An 18988-nucleotide genomic window follows, 5' to 3' on the forward strand; every position below is an offset into this window, starting at 1 on the left:
AATCGTTCAGAGTACCAAACAGAAGCAAAATATAGAAGATATTAGCAAACTGCAAGCATGACAAAACTCATATTACAGACACAATACAGTAGTGGCCAGAGGCAAGCATAATATGAAATAATTGATTTAATTTTGTGTCATAGAATGTACTTTCAAACCGAATTCAACGTAGTAGAATTTTGATGAGGTCATATTGTATCATGTTCTTTCCATCAGGACTTGCTTACAGATTCTTATTCCAGTCAGACAGAGGTCGAACAAGAGAGAAACTTGTTGGTGCTCTATAGGGTATTGTGTTACTTTCTACAGTATGTTATCATCAAGGAATCAAACCAGAGATGTTTAAATGGCTCAAGACTGTGTTAGCCCACTGAACTAAACACTAGGTGTAGCACACAGTAAGCCTAAACCAGAGCTAAAGTAAACATTACATTCTCGGGCACTCATTTATCTAACAGTCAATTTCCCTTGCACTCACAAGTGCACAGATACAATACAGTATATTTACAAAAGTATGTGGATTCCCCTTCAAATTAGTGGATTCGGCTATTTTAGCCAAACCCATTTATGACAGGTATATAAAATTGAGCACACCGCCATGCAATCTCCATAGACACACATTGGCAGTAGAATGGCTTTACTGAAGAACTCAGTGACTTTCAATGTATACCTGTTATAGGATACCACCTTTCCAACAGGTCAGTTTGTCAAATTTCTGTCCCGCTAGAACTGCCTCGGTCAACTGTAAGTGCTGTTATTGTGAAACATCTAGGAGCAACAATGCCGCGAAGTGGTAGGTCACACAAGCTCACAGAACAGGACCGGCGAGTGCTGAAGCATGTTAAAATTGTCTGTCTTCGGTTGCAACACTCACTTCCGAGTTCCAAACTGCCTCTGGAAGCAATATCAGCACAAGAACTGTTCGTCGGGAGCTTCATGTAATGGGTTTCCATGGCCGAGCAACCGCACACAAGCCTAAGATCACCATTCGCAATGCCAAGAGTTGGCTGGAGAGTTCAAAAGCTTGCCACCATTGGACGTTCTCTGGAGTGATGAACCACACTTCACCATCTGGCAGTCCGACAGACGAATCTAGGTTTGGTGGATGCCAGAAGAATGCTACATACCCGAATGCATAGTGCCAACTGTAAAGTTTGGCGGAGGAGGAATAATGGTCTGGGGCTGTTTTTCATGGTTCTGGCTAGGCCCGGAAATCTTAACGCTACAGCATACAATGACATTCTAGACAATTGTGTGCTTCCAACTTTGTGGCAACAGTTTGGGGAAGGCCCTTTCCTGTTTCAGCATGACAATGCCCCTGTGCATAGAGCGAGGTCCATACAGAAATGGTTTGTCGAGATCGGTGTGGAAGAACTTGACTGGCCTGCACAGAGCTGTGACCTCCATCTCATTGAACACCTTTGGGATAAATTGGAACGCTGACTGCGAGCCAGGCCTAATCGCCCAACATCAGTGCACGACCTCATGCTCTTTTGGCTGAATGGGAATCAAGTCCCCGCAGCAATGTTCCAACATCTAGTGTAAAAGCCTTCCCAGAAGAGTGGAGGCTGTTATAGCAGCAAAGGGGGACCAAATCCATATAAATGCCCATGATTTTGGAAAGAGATGTTCTATGAGTAGGTGTCCACATACTTTTGGTTGTGTAGTGTATTTCAACTGAGGGAGTAATGCTTTACCTCTCTGGAAGGGCACAATAAACATGACTGCAGGAGGAACAGCATGAGAGCCCGTGAGAGGACAGAAGGATGATGGATCAAGCGAGAAAAGGAGGATCTTTTGAAGTCTTTTGTTATCCAAGAGCAGGCGTTCTCAATGTGGTATTAAATAATGTCAATATTTGCCTGTGACTCCTCACTAATAGATTCTCAGGTTCCATTGCTGTCTGAGCCAAAATTCAAACATATCTTAATCAATTTATTCAAACGATGGGAGGATCATAGAGGTTAAAGGATCATAGAGGTAAGTCTGAAATAAATCATGTAAACTGTGCTCATGTGTAGTGAGTTTCACTTACTGACAAGTGCACAAGGGTTCAAAACTGTAAACCTCCAGGATTATATAACAACAAAAAAAGATTCTACTCGTTAGATTTTACATTTCCTTTTTTTCTTATTTTTCACAGATTTCTTTTCACAATGTTTTGCTCCAGTATATCACAGGTGACTAACTATAGAGGATAACAGGGTCAGTTGAATACCATGATACATCTGGTTCAGAAGGCTATTGCAGACAATTCTACAACATGTACAACCACACTTTATACTTTTGTGTTACAAATGTTTCAAAACATATCACCAAGAAACTAAGTACATAGGAGATGTTGAATATTTAGAGTCTTAAAGGACTATCCCTTAGTCAGTAGTACAATTTCACGTTACTTGACTTAAACTGTCCCGTTTTACAGACAAAATCGGAAAAATTGCTATTCAAAAATTAGCAAATTTGGTCATTGTCTCTTTTTATATAATTATAGTGCTTTTGATGGCTTAAGACAGAGTCTTTTTTAATCTCACCCAGTGGCAATCTACACAACTTCAGTGTACATTTCATGACACCATAGCTGCAAAAGTCTTCACGTCAGAGTCCATTAGGTAAAATAACAGCTAGTGCTGTTACATATATTTCAAAGTTGTATCCATTATCAAAAAAACTAAAACACATTTATAAATATTTTTTATTTTCTAAAAGCCCTCTAAGGGAATTTGTCTGTAAGTTTAGCTCTGGTTTCCCCTGGTATCCTACAGGGTATTTATTCAGTATGGGAGGACAGGGAGGACAGGCCTTCAGGAGCCAGGCTCCACTTCATGTGTTCCTGAAGCTTCTCTTTGAGAGTCTCCCATGTCTGGTGTGAGTCAGCAGGACTGAGGAAATGTGGAGGAAGGGAGGGGCCTAAAACTCCCACTCCAGGGTCTCCTCCCGGTTAGCCGCTCTCTCCAGCCTGTGGATGATGTTGTTGAGGTTGGCAATTTTCTCGGTGCGTCTCTGAACGCTCCTGTTGGGCTTGGGGCTCTGGATGGGAGGCATGGGGTTAGGGTCCAGGCTGTGGTTGGTGCTTGTCGTGGGTGGGTTGGGCAGGGATGGGGAGATGGGTGCAGAGGAAGATGAGACAGGGGAGACGGACATCATGAGGCCGGGCGAGGAGGCAGCGGAGGGGGAGTTGAGTGAGACCTCCAGGCTGCTGCGGGAGGGCTCAGACGAGGCCTTGAATCTGACCGGGTCCACGGGAGACTTGCTGGAGTCGTCAACCTCGTGCCTGGACTGGCTGGTTCTCTGGGGACCATCTAGGGAGAGCGCCTCCTGGAAGAGCCCCTGAGCCTGGCTGCTCATACCCTCTTCCTGCCTCAGGCTCTGAGGATAGTGTGGAGCCAGGTGGAGCTCTCGGCAGCCACCCATCAGGTCCTCATGCTCCGTTTTCAACTGAGGGAACTGGACACCCATAGAAAAACACTGGATCTTAGGCTGTTTGATGTAGCCGTTCCTCTCCTCCTCCTCTCCCTCGTCCTCCCGCTCACTGGCCTCCTGTTTGACATGAGGCAGTGGTGTGTTGGCACTGAGGGGGCGGATGGGGTGGGGGGTGCGTCCAGCGGGGTGCAGCAGCCTCCTCTCATCTCCGTCTGAGATGGGGCTCTGTATGGCCGAGGGAGAGTAGCTGTGGTGTTCTGTGTCTGTGTCGTTGTCCTGGAGACCCTCCATGAGGACCTCCCGTCGCATCCTGGACCTGCTTAGAAAAACACAACAATCAAACTAACAGTTTGAAGGAGTCGTGTACCTTATTTATTCAATGTAATTATTCTAGTCCCTCTAGGGGTAGGGATCTGATGCCATGTCTGACCTGTAGTTGTGGAACCAGTTGATGACGGTATTGGTTTTGAGGTTGAGCTGGCAGGCCAGCATCTCAATGGTGTGCTGGGAGGGGTATGGCTCCAGGAGGTAGGCCTTCCTCAGAGCCTCCTTCTCCTCAGCCCCCAGCACCACCCTGGGCTTCTTCACCTGACTGTAGGGACACAGGTCTATTGAAGCCAGAGCTGGGCTCACACACTCAGAGCGGGCACTGGGAGAGTCACTGTCTGAGCCGGTACTCAGCAGCCCATACCGCCTCTTCAGGTAGGCTGAGAGGACAACACAGAGAGGAAGAGAGTTTCAATGCTGAATAAATGTTTTGGTACCCTTCCCCAGATCTGTGTCTCAACACAATTCTGCCTCGGAGCTCTACGGACAATTCCTTTGACCTCATGGCTTGGTTTTTGCTCTGACATGCACTGTCAACTATGGGACCTTATATAGACAGGTGTGTGTCTTTCCAAATCATGCCCAATCAATTGAATGTACCACAGGTGGACTCCAATCAAGTTGTAGAAACAACTCAAGGATGATCAATGGAAACAGGATGCACCTGAGCTCAATTTGTGTTAAATGTTAAATTTCAAGTCTCATAGCAAAGGGTCTGAATACTTATGTAAATAAGGTATTTCTGTTTGAATACATTTGCAAAAATGTAAAAAAAAACTGTTTTCGCTTTGTCATTATGGGGTATTGTCTGTAGATTAATGAGGGGAAAAGAATTATGTCATCCATTTTAGAATAAGGCTGTAAGGTAACTAAATGTGGAAAGAGGGAAGGGGTCTGAACACTTTCCGGATGCACTGTACATTTATTGGTACATCCGCACAGTGCTCTACTGTATGATTGGCTAAATGCAAATACACATACTGCTAACATGCAAACCCTGATAACAGAGCATCATTTGCAGATAACATGCCGTAAATAGACCAACCTTTCTTCTCCATCTTCTTCATGTCCCTCAGCTTGTCCACGTTGTGCGGGTCGTTGAGCCACAGTTGCATGCGGACGAAAGGCTCCCTGCCTTTGAGGCTGAGTTTGTGCCAGGGCTTGGGCCTGGAGAGCAGGTCTGACACTGAGCCCTGGGTGAGGCCCAGTATACTCTCCCCAAACAGCCGCTGGCCTAGAACACACAAACAAAGGTTTAATCTTAGGGCTAGGCACCTTTTTTCTCCACTTCCTGCCTGAGTGACGTGCCCAAAGTAAACTGCCATAGCTCAGGCCCTGAAGCCAGGATTTGCATATAATTGGTACCATTGGAAAGAAAACACTTAGAAGTTTGTAGGAATGTTTAAATAATGTAGGGGAATATAACACAATAGATATGATAGGGGAGAATCCAAAGAAAAAACAACCAGATTTTTTTGAGAGAGACCATCCTCTTAGAAATGCAAGAGAAAGGTCATATTGAAAATTAGCTCCCTGGATGCAATTCCTATGGCTCCCACAGGGTGTCAGCAGTCAATGTTCAAGGTTTCAGGCTTGTAAAAAAATATGAATAACAGTTTTAGTACAGGGCCACAGTCTTGGAAATGTGTGTTTGCGCTCCCCATGAAGACATTACCCACCTGCTAAAATCTGGTTCCTACTGAACATACTTCTTTCAGAAAAAAAGTATATAGTTTGATTACATTTCAGGGTATCTGAGGAGTAAATAGAAATGTATTTCGACTTGTTGAATCAAAGTTTAGGGGTAGATTTTCAGATTCCTTTCTCTGCAAGTTGAACGAGTGCATTACTCAAATCGATGGCGCCAACTAAACTGACATTTTGGGATATAAAGAAGGATTTTATCTAACACAGCAACACTACATGGGATGCTGGGACCCTTTGGATGACCAATCAGAGGAAGGATTTTCAAAAAGTAAGTGAATATTTATTTGTTATATGTGAATGTATGACACCTGTGCCGGTGGAAAACTATTTTGATGTGGGGCGCTTATATCTACCTAAATGTTTAAAATACATAATATTTATGATTATTTATTTGAATTGCGCGCCCTCCAGTTTCACAGACAGACACACTGTATTCCAACCAGAGCACACATAAAGTAGGTCCGCTGGCCTAGTGGACACCTGACATAACTAAGACACAGGGTTTTTCCTAGCCAGGTGGTCAGATAAAACCACAACACATACCATTAACTCACCACAACATAAATCCCACACTTATTCCTAAAAGCCATATCCAGAGACAACAACTTACACTCACCTAGGTTGTTGTCTGTTAGCACCTCCTTGACCTTCTTGGTGATGGCGTATGTGTCCAGCTCTGAGGACATTGCCACTAGCTCCTGGATGCCCAGGGGGGTGTGGGGCTGGTGGAGGGACAGCAGACTGGGGGTGGATTTCCCTCCTTCTGGGTGGGGGGCATCAGGCCCAGGCCATCAGGCTGCTGGTTCTCTTTGCTGCTCTCCAGGGTATGGCTGACGGGCTCCACCAATGGGCTGGGGTGGCTCTCCTCTGGGCTGGGGGGTGGGGAGGGCGATGACTGGGCCGTCACTGGGCTTTTATCTATGGGCGGTAGAGTCACAAAGCATCAGAGGGTGAAATCATCAGTCAGAGCAACAGATAAAGAAGCAAAGAGACCTTCTATAATCAGCTGATTAGCTAGAAAAGACACTTGTGCTCTTATTGACCATATGTATACAAATAATTACTTGTATAAAATAAATAGGCCCAAGCTGCAGTGTGTGATGTGTAGTAGCCCACCTCGAGAGAGGCTTTGGCTGGGAAGCTGGGTGAGTGCTTGACCCAGCTGGTCCAGCAGCCACAGCTGCATGCGGATGAAGGGTTCCCTGCCTTTCTGGGTCAGCTTGCTCCAGGGTTTGGGCCGAGACAGCATGTCACTCACACTGCCCTGAGACAGACCCAGCACCTGGAGAGAGGATACACAGGATAAACATCAAGTTATTCCTACTGAGCAAATGCAACAATTTCAGTACCGCTTTGGTATCTGTTCGAGACATGACAAAATGCTGACTGGCACATCAGTTTCACTAAGGACCCATTTTTAAGTGAATATCTACAACCACTAGAGGGCAGAAGCACTCAATCTATCCGAATTGAAGAACAAGCTTTGATTACACATGCTCAAAATCAGTTTCATATTCACATGATACATCTTAATCATTTTTGGCTCAGAAAGAGGCCTCACAAATGGCTTATTGAGACACATTAAGTTATCCAAACTATGTCATCCTGTTTAGAGGAAGCATGGAGTGAAGTGAACACACACCTTTTCACCAAAGATCCTCTGACAGATGCCGTTCTTGGCCAGCTTCTCTTTGACCTGCCGGGTGAGTTCGATGGTGTCCACCTCATGGTACATGTACATCTCATACTGCTCTGGCGTCAGCGGCGGCACGGTGGGCTTCAGGGTGCGGGGGAGGTATGATGGGTAATAGGACAGGCCACGACCAGTGCCGGGTGACTCCCCACTCACTGACACGTCCGACTCCACTTTTACTTCCACAGACCGTACCATCCCCGAGCCAGTGTCCTCCTCGGCTGCAGACGCCTCCTCACTGTTGGGCAGACACTCTCCGTTCTCCAGCCGGGGCCAGGGCCGGGGCAGGGCCGAGGGGCCCGAAGACGAGGAAGAGGACAGGGAGGGAGACACTGAGGTGAAGGGCCGAGAGCTGCCGCCCCCTACGCCACCTACCATGCCTATGGGCCCCCGCTCCACAGACCAGTGCTGGTCGAAGTAAGTCCCCGCCTCACCGATCTCCGACTTGACTTTACGGATGATGTTCTGGACAAAGGCGGCGGGGGAGAGGACACTGAGGGGGGTCTGGGGGCCGCTGATGGGGTTGGCCATGCACACGGTCACCGTGCCCCCCTCCTCCTGTTTGATGAAGGTGGGTAAAGGCAGGACCTTGGAAGGCTCAGGGAGCCCCAGGCGCTCCACTTGGGGCCCAGCGCTGGTGGCAGAGGCCCTGCCACAGACATCCATCTCCATCAGGGCCTGCTGCTGCGCCTGCATCTCCCTCCTGGCCTGCTCCAGGATGTTCTTGATGGTGTCGTCTGAGCTGCCGCCCGCCCCATTACTGCTCAAGCCAGAGGGGCTGCCAAGGGACGACTTAATGTCACCTGCAGATCGTGCACGCACACACAAACACACGCAAACCGTTACAGAGAACTCTACGAATACACAGTCCACACCAACTTCAAAAACGTCAACTGTCATCAATGAAAATTGCTCTCAAAATGGACAAACCAAAAATAATGATAATTAAAAATGTCACCTGACCTAGCACAGTTGAATAAAGAGTAGATGCATAACCTGTTCCAGACACACCTCCTCTCTGGGACTGGATCTCCTTCTTGGCCTGCTCCAAGATATTTTTGATGGCGTCGTCTGACCCAGTTTCAGGAGTTCGGATGCGAGGAGTGATGCTCCCTACCACAGAGAGGGTAACAGAGAGTGAGAGAAAAGGAGGGGGGAGAGAGAGCGAGTGAGTGGGATGGCTGATCAGAGAGCAGTTCCAAGGCTTTGCTTTCGACTGGAAGATCAATGGCTGCCTTTGAGATGTTGGCGTCTGAGGTTGCGGTATACGGCAAGCTCAACTTTCAAAAGCTCTGAAATCTGGGAAGAAAACAAAGTTTAAAAGTAACACAAGAAACACGGGAGAGGAAGCCACCTCTGTTCTCTTGGCCCTCGCATCCCTATGGGAGGGAAGCTTCGGCATTGTCCAGTCCAAGCTCTTCTCTGTCCTGGCACCCCAATGGAGGAACCAGCTTCCCCCTGAAGCCAGGACAGCATAGTATCTTAAATACCCCCCACCCCCCCAGAGACCTAACACTCGCTCTTAACGTTCTTACCGCCTTACTAGCTCTGACTTTGGTGATATCTACTTTAGTGGAAAAATGTACTTACTATGACTGTGATATGTGGCTGTCTCACCTAGCTATCTGAAGATGAATGCACTAAAGTCGCTCTGGGTAAGAGTCTCTGCTAAATGACTGAAATGTCAAATGCAAATGAAGAAGTTAAAAGTGCAGCCCAGGGAGATTAAACGGTTTAAATGCAGAGAGGCCCAAAAACTAAACCACCAACCTTTCAAAACTCATCAGAGAGACAGAGCGGCCAACTCTGCTCTATCCCACAGCACTAATAAAATCCTCAAATACAAATACTGCTACCGCAACACACAACCTTCTGCTATAGCACATTAAATGCATGTACAGCAGATTAATGCCTGATATTATTTCATTTTACTCAGAGCACTTTACATAGTAGGGGGAAACTCACCTCATCCACCACCAATGTGTAGCATCCACTTGGGTGATGCATGGCAACCATTTTTGTGGAGAGGTGGAGAGATGATCTATGCCAATTAGGAATTAGGGGGATGATTAGGTGGCCATGATGGAATGGGGCCAGGTTGGGAATTTAGCCATGAGGGGTTAACACCCCTACTCTTTAGATGAGTGGCATCGGATTTTTAATGACCACAGAGAGTCAGGACACCCATTTAACGTCCCATCCGAAAGACGACACCCTACGCAGGGCAATGTCCCCTTCACTGCCCTGGGGCATTGGGATCACCTTAGACCAGAGGAAAGACTGCCCCTTACTGGTCCTCCAACACCACTTCCAGCAGCATCTGGTCTCCCATCCAGGGACCGCCCAGGACCGACCCTGCTGAGTATTCTGCTGGAGTGACAACTGTTCAGTCCACTCACCTCTCTGTCGGACCTGGATGGTCCTGAGGGCCAAGATGTTCTGATCGTCAGACAGGAACTGTTTCATCTTGATGAAGGGCTCCTTGCCTTTCACTGTCAGCTTCCTCCAGGGCTTGGGTCGGGCCAGTATCTCACTGACCGAGCCCTGTGATAGCCCTAGCACATAGTGACCAAACACACGCTGGCCAATGTTGTGCTTCAGCAGCTGCTCTTTGACCTGGAAAGCAATCTCTGCTGTCTCCAACTGGTCATCATCACCCGCAGTGGAGCTCCCGCTTTCCGATTGGTCACTGGGCAGGCCGGCCTCGATGCCGCCGGCCCCTGCAGGTCCCTGATTGGCTGACATTAGGGTGACTTTGGCTGCATACAGGGCGGTGGGGAAGGCCATGAGGGGGCTGCCGGATTCCTTCTTAAAGAGTGGGGAGGAGAGGAGCTGCTTGTGGACGACGTGGTCCGCAGACAGCCTGTCCCTTGAGCAGGGGGACACAGAGAAGGGGCGGGGGAGGTCGTGGCTAGAGGAGGAGACGTCCATTGTGGGGGGTCCAGGGCTGGCAGAGGTACGCTCATCCACTTGGGAGACTGAGGAGAAGGACCCTGCGGGCCTGCCCCACTCCCTGTCTGACTCCCTGCCTGACTCCTCTGATCGGTCCTCATCTGCAGACACAGAGTCACACTCAGATTAGCAGCACTTTCACAGCCACTGGGGTATACAGCCTCATAGAGCCAACACAGTACAATACAAACAGCTTTGAAGAACTACAATTAGATTTCATAGGCATGGGAACTGTTGCCTCACCATTGTTGTGTAAGATTCTGGCCTTATCCATCAGGTACTTGGGAGAGGGAAGAAAGGCCTCTTTGTCCCGCAAAAAAGCCTCTGCAGTGTCCTGGTGAGAGAGAGAGAGAGAGAGAGAGAGAGAGAGAGAGAGAGAGAGAGAGAGAGAGAGAGAGAGAGAGAGAGAGAGAGAGACACACACACACACAGGCTGTTCAATTTCGATTAATCAATTATAGTGGCTGTAGATATCCTTACAATGCATGACGCTCACTGAAGCATTCAATGGCACTGCTAAACTCTTTCTTCCCTGACAGCAGTGGAACATTAAGAGGAAACGAAAGTTCAAACTATTTTGATTAATGCTGGGCTATGAACAACAAGGCAATAAGCTTCAATATATATCTCACCTGGGACGAGCTACCATTCGTTGAGGCCAGCTTCATTACCTTCAAGATACTACAAGAGGAAAAAACAACAGTAAGAATGTTATATTGTGTTTCTATATATATAAGATATTGTAATATGATTAGTCGTCTCTTCTCAAGCACTATGGGTGTTTGCCTCACCGGAGTTCTGTTTTAATCTCTTCATAGTCCAACTGGGATTGCAGTTTAGCTTCTAATCTCTGAAACAGTCAAAGAGAGGAAGCATATATCAGCAAACTCCACCGACAAGAAGGTGGGTCCATACCGCTTGCCATTTGAGTGTGTGCAGTAGGACTTACCTCAATAGCTTCTGTCTTATAAGTCAGCTGGCTTTCCAGCTCAATGATCTGATTGGCTGAGATGTTTTGGACTTCCTGTAGTGCGAACTGTAGTCTCTGTACGTTTTCCAGTAGCCTGAGGATCTCTCGGTCTTTAGCCATCAGCTTAGCCTCCAGCTTGGAAGGCAACACATCACCCCTCTCCTAAGTGGAAGAAAGAAAGACAGGGTGTGAGAGGAAACAGAGTCAAAAGGAGTCAAAGACACTGAAGGGTAAATAAATGGAAGGTGAGAATTCCTTTTGAAAAAGGATAAAATTCTACCGTCCAGAATTCCCACACTTAAAAGATCCATGATGTGAAGCTTCAATGAATTTGAAGGGGGGGAGGGGGGGGGGGGGATTGAGGAACACATTGATCTGAACAGAAGAGGATGTGGTCTTGTCTCACCCCACTAGTGCCCTCTGGTGGATGGCAGCTCCCTGGGGTGGCGCTCCGGGGACTGGCCAGTTGTTCCTTTAGCCTCTCCACCTCCCTCTGGGCCATTTCTGCTTTCTACAATCAAACATCACAGCATTACAACTCGCACAACAGAATACTGACACAACCAACCTGTCAGTCACTCAGCAGATATATAGATGAACTGGTCCTGAAGAGCACAGACAGATGATTCTGAGGACAGACCTTCAGAAACTAAATAAATAGAGGAGGACCACCGGCAGAAGACTGCAACTCGATATTCCTGAGAGGACTGTTAAGTCAGTGTACTTTCTTCCCAGACTGTTTACCTGCTCCGTCACACTCGGGCTGCTAATTAATGATTCATTTTGAGAAAATTTAACTAAGGGCTGCTGGCGGAAAGAAAGAGAGAGAGAAGGAGAAAGAGAAGGTTCAAGAGAGAGAATGAGAAAGAGAGAGAGAGAGAGAGAGAGAGAAAAAACAGAGAGAGAAGAGAAATCACTAGGAAGGAAAGGAAGCAATTAAGGCAATGAGGTAGGTACGAGCCCCAGCGCACGGCACTCCGGCATCAATCGCGCTTGGCAGTCTCTCCTGTCCTTTACTGAGTGTTGCAGTGGTGCCGTGGAGCACCCACAGACGGGGGCCAGGGTTTACTGCCTCTAATCACAGGAGCTCAGGGAGGGTAGGCAGGGTAGGGAGAGGCAAGGGTGCTGCAGAATGCAGGGTGTCTAATTAAACAGGATGCTTGATTACAGGAGTGATTATCTTAACGAAGAAGCATCTTATTCAGAGGGCTGCCAACAGGACGGCATTTTTCACTCACCTGGTTTGCCTTCTCAAGATTCATCATGATCACACCGACCTCCTCCGCCCTGGAACACAAACAGAACCAGCCTGTGGGTTACGGAGGGGGCAATCGCCTAGTCTAGCATGATTTATACACCCTCCTTGACATCTGACCTCAATGTAGGGCAACACCATACAGCACAATACGCAATACATATAACATGAGTCTATAACACATTATAAACTGGGTGGGTCGAGCCCTGAATGCTGATTGACTGACAGTCGTGGTATATCAGATCGTATACCATGGGTATGACAAAACATTTATTTTTACAGCTCTAATTACATTGGTAACCAGTTTATACCAATAAGGCACCTTGGAGGTTTGTGGAATATGGCCAATATACCACGGCTAAGGGCTGTATCCAGGCACTCCGCTTTGTGTCGATCTAAGAATGTGTGGTATATTGGCCATATACTGTACCACACCTCCTCGTGCCTTATTGTTTAATTATACAAAGGGTGGGTCTAATCCTGGATGCTGATTGGTTAAAACCGCGTTCCAGCCGGTGTCTATTTCACAAGTTACCACCGGCTAAGGATATGACGTTGAAATTGCTTGTAACTATTCCATCTCACCCTGCAATCCACTGTCTCATCAACCCAACAGGCAACATATAAACTTGATCTCCACTGTAAAAATGCATCTAGACATAATCTCCCCTTTCTTTTAGATGAGCGTTTGGTTTTCAACAGCAGAGCTTTGTATAAACTTTGCTGTCTGTCTCCAACATTTGCAACATTGTTTCAATATTCAAATTTGATCTCCAGCTGTCCCATAGGAATGAATGTGTCAAGAGTTGGGATGAGACAGACAGGCAGGCAGCTTTTCTCCAAATCATGAATCAGCATAAGTTTTATGGATATATACAAAGAAATGACAATAGAAAAACAGGTCTAACTAAATGAAATGCAGCAAGTTTGCTGTCTTTCCAGCATTTGAAGGGATTGTGTTAGCTATGTAGATGGCTAGGTTCTCTGAACAGTGTCCTGGCGAGAGGGCCCATTTTCTATACCAGGCGAAATCCCGCATCACTAGCTAGCTCATTGTTCTGTTAATGTCATTAGGAAATAGCATAAACAAATGAAAATGCAGCTACTTTTCTGTAACTGTAACTACTTTTGCTGCACTGTTTGACGTGACTGTGTTAGCACCAGTTGACTAGCTAGCAAGAAAGGGGATAAGAATGAAACAATAACTAACGACCGGGTCACGTCCATAGATACAGAATAAAAATACTTCACGACTGGGTTGCATCTCTGGCAACCTAACCGATAGAATGAACAACTAGCCGGCTTGGGTAGCAACCCTAGATTTGTGTCGGGACTATATATCGTGGAAAGATGAAACAGTATGAATAAATTCATCAAAATAATGTTTTTTTATATGTCAATCATTATTTGAATTTGTTGGTAACCCGTTGAACAAAAGTGATAATGCCCTCGAAACCAGTGTTTGGAGGATATATTGTCACAGTTTGCCAGATCTCCCGTGCCAATATATCCTCCAAACACTGACTTCGAGGGCATTATCACTTAATTATACAATGGGTGTGTCTAATCCTGGATACTGATTGGTTAAAACCACGTTCCAGCCGGTGTCTAGTCCACAAATGACCACCGGCTAAGCCCATGATGTTGAAATGCCTATTTAATGTTCCATCTCACTGCACAATCCACTGTCTAGGGCCTAACAACACCGTGCCAATATATCCTCCAAACACCGGCTTCGAGGGCATAATCACCTAATCATCAACTCGTTATCAGACCCCTTACACACTTTTCTGAAACGATTCACACTAAATCACACACAACATAAACAAAGCATCATTCCTCACATAGCTCACTACAGTACAACCAAAACCAGACAGAAACGGACTGCATGTCTGATCAATACAATACTTTTCTTTGGAGATTTCATTCCTACATGCCTCCATCCATCTAACAATCAGAGAAGTCCAATATAAATAGACAGATTATTCATGAGGTTTGTTTGAAGTTCAAAAGTTTATTTTTAGACACATGGGAGTAGATTTTCAAAATGTGGAGAAAGATGAATTAACGAGAACTGTGAAATTGATTCAAATATGCAAAGATTTCTGAAGTTTTCAGGACAAAGAAACCCCTTTCCGTTTCACTAAATGTGTTTGGAGAGCAAATCAGTGATATTGTTCACTATCAAACAAACTATTTTCAAACAAACCATGTTCTTCCTCACCTACGTCTGCACCCACAGTGCCCTTCATCTCACTGCTGGTTATTATGTGCTTGTTTGAGGAAGATTAATGACACAAACAACTTAACTGCATGACTTATAACCCATTCTGAATAGTCACAGAGCATTGCTTTTGGGGGGGGGAGGGGAGGGGAGGGGGGTGGGGTGAAACAATAGTAAAACCAGACCCATTAAAAATTCAAATAAATCAATAGTTCTCTATATTAATAAGTAGTGGTGTGGTGTGCAATACAGTCCAGAAGCTCTGGGCAGAGTCCAGGCCACATCAATAAGCCCAGGATGGATGGAACCACACTGACAGAAAAAGGTAACAGGTGTCATATCCAGATTTAATGAACTTGAGCAGTATGGAAAAAATGCTTTGTATTGATTACCTGTTCAGATACTCAAAACAGCCAAATCACCTTTATTATTAACATCAAGGAAAAAGTCAATCAGAGTAATTAGGAGGTGAAGTTAGCTACACAGAGCCACGGAGATGAGTACTGAGAGGTAGTGGTGATAATGGACCAGGGGGGTGTTCAGTGTTTCTATTAGCCTATCACAGGCAGCTGAGGACAACACCCACTCATCGGACAACCCATATAGGATGTATTCCTCGTCACCTATTCACTAACTAGAAGCCGAGCCATTCACAAACGAAGCACTGGCCCAGTGGCCCTAACACCAACGCACAACCATCCTTCCTCTCTCCCCTCACAGAGAGCTAACGAGCCGTCACTGTGAACAGCTGCTGAACATGAAAGGGGAGTCGAACGGAAAATTCTTCAAATCCAGCAGAATGGATGGCGGTGGGTCTGGAAACTACAGTTCAATTGCACCATGGATTAAGCCTGGGAGAAAATCCATTAGCACCGGCTCACTGTGCTCCGTCCGCAGCACTACCCAAACAAAGGAGTGTTTACTTTGAATGTCTATCGACATCCTTCATACAACTTCACATTCATTTCAACCGTTGAGCTGGATACATAGCGCTCACAGATCCAGGACAAGGTAGAGTGTTTTCTGAAGCAATCTTTAAATGAAGCCATTCTTTTTGAGGCCTGGCAAGGCAAGGCCCTGGCTGTCAGACAGAGGAGGCCAACACAGAGCTCTCCCATCCATCCACCTGCATTAGTCGGTGAGTCACACCACAGTAACATCCGAAATGGCACCCTATTCCCTATATAGTGCACTACACGCATAGGGCTCTGGTCAAAATTAGTGAACTATATAGGGAATAGGGTGTAATTTCCGTTGCAGCCCAGGTCTGTTTTTACAATGGCATTCTGAAGGTTCAGACTGGAAATGGGTACATTACAGTGGAGAGTGACCATGTGTGAATTAGGGTAGAGCAAGCATGGCTAAAGAGAGAAGGCTGAGCATAGTGGTGTATGCATAGGTGGGGCTGAGTAGGGACCTGCAGTAGGGACATGCATTAGGGACCTGCAGTGGGGACATGCATTAGGGACCTGCATTAGGGACATGCATTAGGGACCTGCATTAGGGACCTGCATTAGGGACCTCCATTAGGGACTTGCATTAGGGACCTGCATTAGAGACTGCAGTAGGGATCTGAGTAAGGACCTGCAGTAGGGACCTGCATTAGGGACCTAAGTAGGGACCTGCAGTGGGGACATGACTAGGGACCTGACTAGGGACCTGCAGTAGGGACCGGCAGTGGGGACCTGACTAGGGACCTGCAGTGGGGACTTGTATTAGGGACCTGCATTAGGGACCTGCATTAGGGACCTGAGTAAGGACCTGCATTAGGGACCTGCATTAGGGACCTGCAGTAGGGACCTGACTAGGGACCTGCAGTAGGGACCTGACTAGGGACCTGCAGTAGGGACCTGACTAGGGACCTGCAGTAGGGACCTGACTAGGGACCTGCAGTAGGGACCTGCAGTAGGGACCTGCAGTAGGGACTTGCAGTAGGGACCTGCAGTAGGGACCTGACTCGGGACCTGACTAGGGACCTGCAGTAGGGACCTGACTAGGGACCTGCAGTAGGGACCTGCAGTAGGGACCTGACTAGGGACCTAAGTAGGGACCTGACTCGGGACCCGACTAGGGACCTGCAGTAGGGACCTGCATTAGGGACATGCATTAGGGACCTGCATTAGGGACCTGCATTAGGGACCTCCATTAGGGACTTGCATTAGGGACCTGCATTAGGGACTGCAGTAGGGATCTGAGTAAGGACCTGCAGTAGGGACCTGCATTAGGGACCTAAGTAGGGACCTGCAGTGGGGACATGACTAGGGATCTGACTAGGGACCTGCAGTAGGGACCTGCATTAGGGACCTAAGTAGGGACCGGCAGTGGGGACCTGACTAGGGACCTGCAGTGGGGACTTGTATTAGGGACCTGCATTAGGGACCTGCATTAGGGACCTAAGTAGGGACCTGCAGTGGGGACATGACTAGGGACCTGACTAGGGACCTAAGTAGGGACCTGCAGTGGGGACATGACTAGGGACCTGACTAGGGACCTGCAGTAGGGACCTGCAGTAGGGACCTGACTAGGGACCTGCAGTAGGGACCTGACTAGGGACCTGCAGTAGGGACCTGCAGTAGGGACCTGCAGTAGGGACCTGCAGTAGGGACCTGCAGTAGGGACCTGACTAGGGACCTGCAGTAGGGACCTGACTCGGGACCTGACTAGGGACCTGCAGTAGGGACCTGACTAGGGACCTGCAGTAGGGACTTGCAGTAGGGACCTGACTAGGGACCTGCAGTAGGGACCTGCAGAAGGGACCTGAGTAAGGACCTGCAGTCGGGACCTGCATTAGTATAGATGGAGAGATCATGAGTAGAGTAAATGAGGGTTAGGGAACATGTTAGAGAACAAGCAGTGACCACAGTATGGACATAGGCTGAGTGGGTTACATGAACAGAGGAGTTGAGAGACAGTGGAGATATAAGCAGGCTCTTACTTGTTGGCCTTCTCCTGGTCGTATTTACACCGCAGGTCCAGAAGATCTGTCTGGGCTGTGCTCAGAGCTAGAGAGATAAAGGAACAGGATTAGTCGTGATGACCTTTCACCTCACTGTGTCCAGAAAGGACCACCGGACAAAACACTCACATGAATGCAGCACTTTGATCCTCTCCTCGGCCTCACCCAGTCTGTCGGCCAGAGTGGCATCTGTGTCTTCGGCTTCCCTATGTGAAGAGAGACGCAATGTCAAAGATGACCATGCTTACATACTCTCAGGCATACAGCACACATACTGTATTACATTCTGTTTCCACTCATTAGATTGAGGTTTAAATGTGATTACATTCAGGTCTATTGTCATTGTGTAGTATGACTGACGGGCTGGGGGCTGTCCTCTTTTTTGCTTTTATCATGTACACATCATATCATGTTCACAAGGTTGTGAGAGAGGCAAGGATCAGGCCTGTGTTTCTACCCTTCTGTCTGGTTCTGGCCCTGGTGGTTCTGCTGAGGTGAGCCTGTGACTCTGAGGGCCTGTTTGCTGTTTGGAGTCATCACACCAGCTGTCCAGCTCGATGCCTCCCCAGGTCCTGACTCTGCTGCTGCTGGGTCCTCCTCTGTGTCTCCTGTGGATAGGAAGCAGAGTACAGATGAGTGCTGTGATCATCTGAGGTGAGAGGCCACAGAGACTACATGGAACAGAGACATCCGTGTGTGGATAAAAGTGGATTGTTTGTAGAACAAAAATAGTTTATTAGATTTTTTTTCTCTGAAATTGAAATTTTGAACAATCGAACAGCAGTGAGCTCAGCCTGGGCCCATTCTGTGGTCAGGGCTGTGGCTGCAACCTGGTCTCAGAGCATTTCTTATTATTTTGTACGTAAACCACGACACTCCATTTAGTATGATATGTTACCTTTCATATGGTATGTATTCATTTGTGGATATCCATCACCCATTAAATATGATATGTTAAGAATTACAATTCATATTATATGTTACGAATTGGCAAAACGTGCAACATGTAAAGAATTCTAGCTAGATGGATAGGTGGCTAACGTTTGCCAGCTGTCTAACGTTAGCTAGGCTAGAGATTAGGGTTAAGGTTAGAAGTTATGTTAAAGAGTTAGGGCAAGGGTTAGCTAAAAGGGTTAGGTTAAGGGGAAGGGTTAGTTAACATGCTAAGTAGTTGCAAAGTAGATAAAAAGTAGAAGGTATACTGAACAAAAATATAAACACAACATGCAAAGTGTTGGTCCCATGTTTCATGAGCTGAAATAAAATATCATAGATATTTTCCATACGCACAAAAAGCTTCTTTCTCTCAAATGTTGTGCACAACTTTGTTTACATACCTGTTAGTGAGCATTTCTCCACCTGACAGGTGTGGCATATCAAGAAGCTGATTAAACAGCTTGATCATTACACGGGTGCACCTTGTGCTGAGGAAAATAAAAGGCCACTCTAAAATGCGCAGTTTTGTCACACAACACAATGCC

General features: G+C 46.9%; 1 protein-coding gene across 1 annotated transcript in view; it reads right to left on the bottom strand.

Annotated features, from left to right (window-relative positions):
- Positions 1–765: 765 nt before the first annotated feature.
- LOC135514214 (homeobox protein cut-like 2) overlaps positions 766–18988 on the bottom strand; it is a 128486-nt gene continuing 110263 nt past the window's right edge. The window contains 18 exon segments of the mRNA XM_064937530.1: positions 766–3739; positions 3854–4130; positions 4796–4984; positions 6074–6235; positions 6238–6375; positions 6574–6739; positions 7100–7953; positions 8162–8263; positions 9550–10203; positions 10346–10436; positions 10735–10783; positions 10894–10952; positions 11052–11234; positions 11479–11583; positions 12311–12359; positions 17487–17553; positions 17637–17713; positions 17965–18115. Of these exon segments, the coding sequence (XP_064793602.1) occupies positions 2911–3739; positions 3854–4130; positions 4796–4984; positions 6074–6235; positions 6238–6375; positions 6574–6739; positions 7100–7953; positions 8162–8263; positions 9550–10203; positions 10346–10436; positions 10735–10783; positions 10894–10952; positions 11052–11234; positions 11479–11583; positions 12311–12359; positions 17487–17553; positions 17637–17713; positions 17965–18115 (4202 nt within the window). The 3' untranslated portion in view covers positions 766–2910.

This window comes from Oncorhynchus masou, chromosome 25, assembly GCF_036934945.1.
Source record: "Oncorhynchus masou masou isolate Uvic2021 chromosome 25, UVic_Omas_1.1, whole genome shotgun sequence".
Lineage (NCBI taxonomy): Eukaryota > Metazoa > Chordata > Actinopteri > Salmoniformes > Salmonidae > Oncorhynchus > Oncorhynchus masou.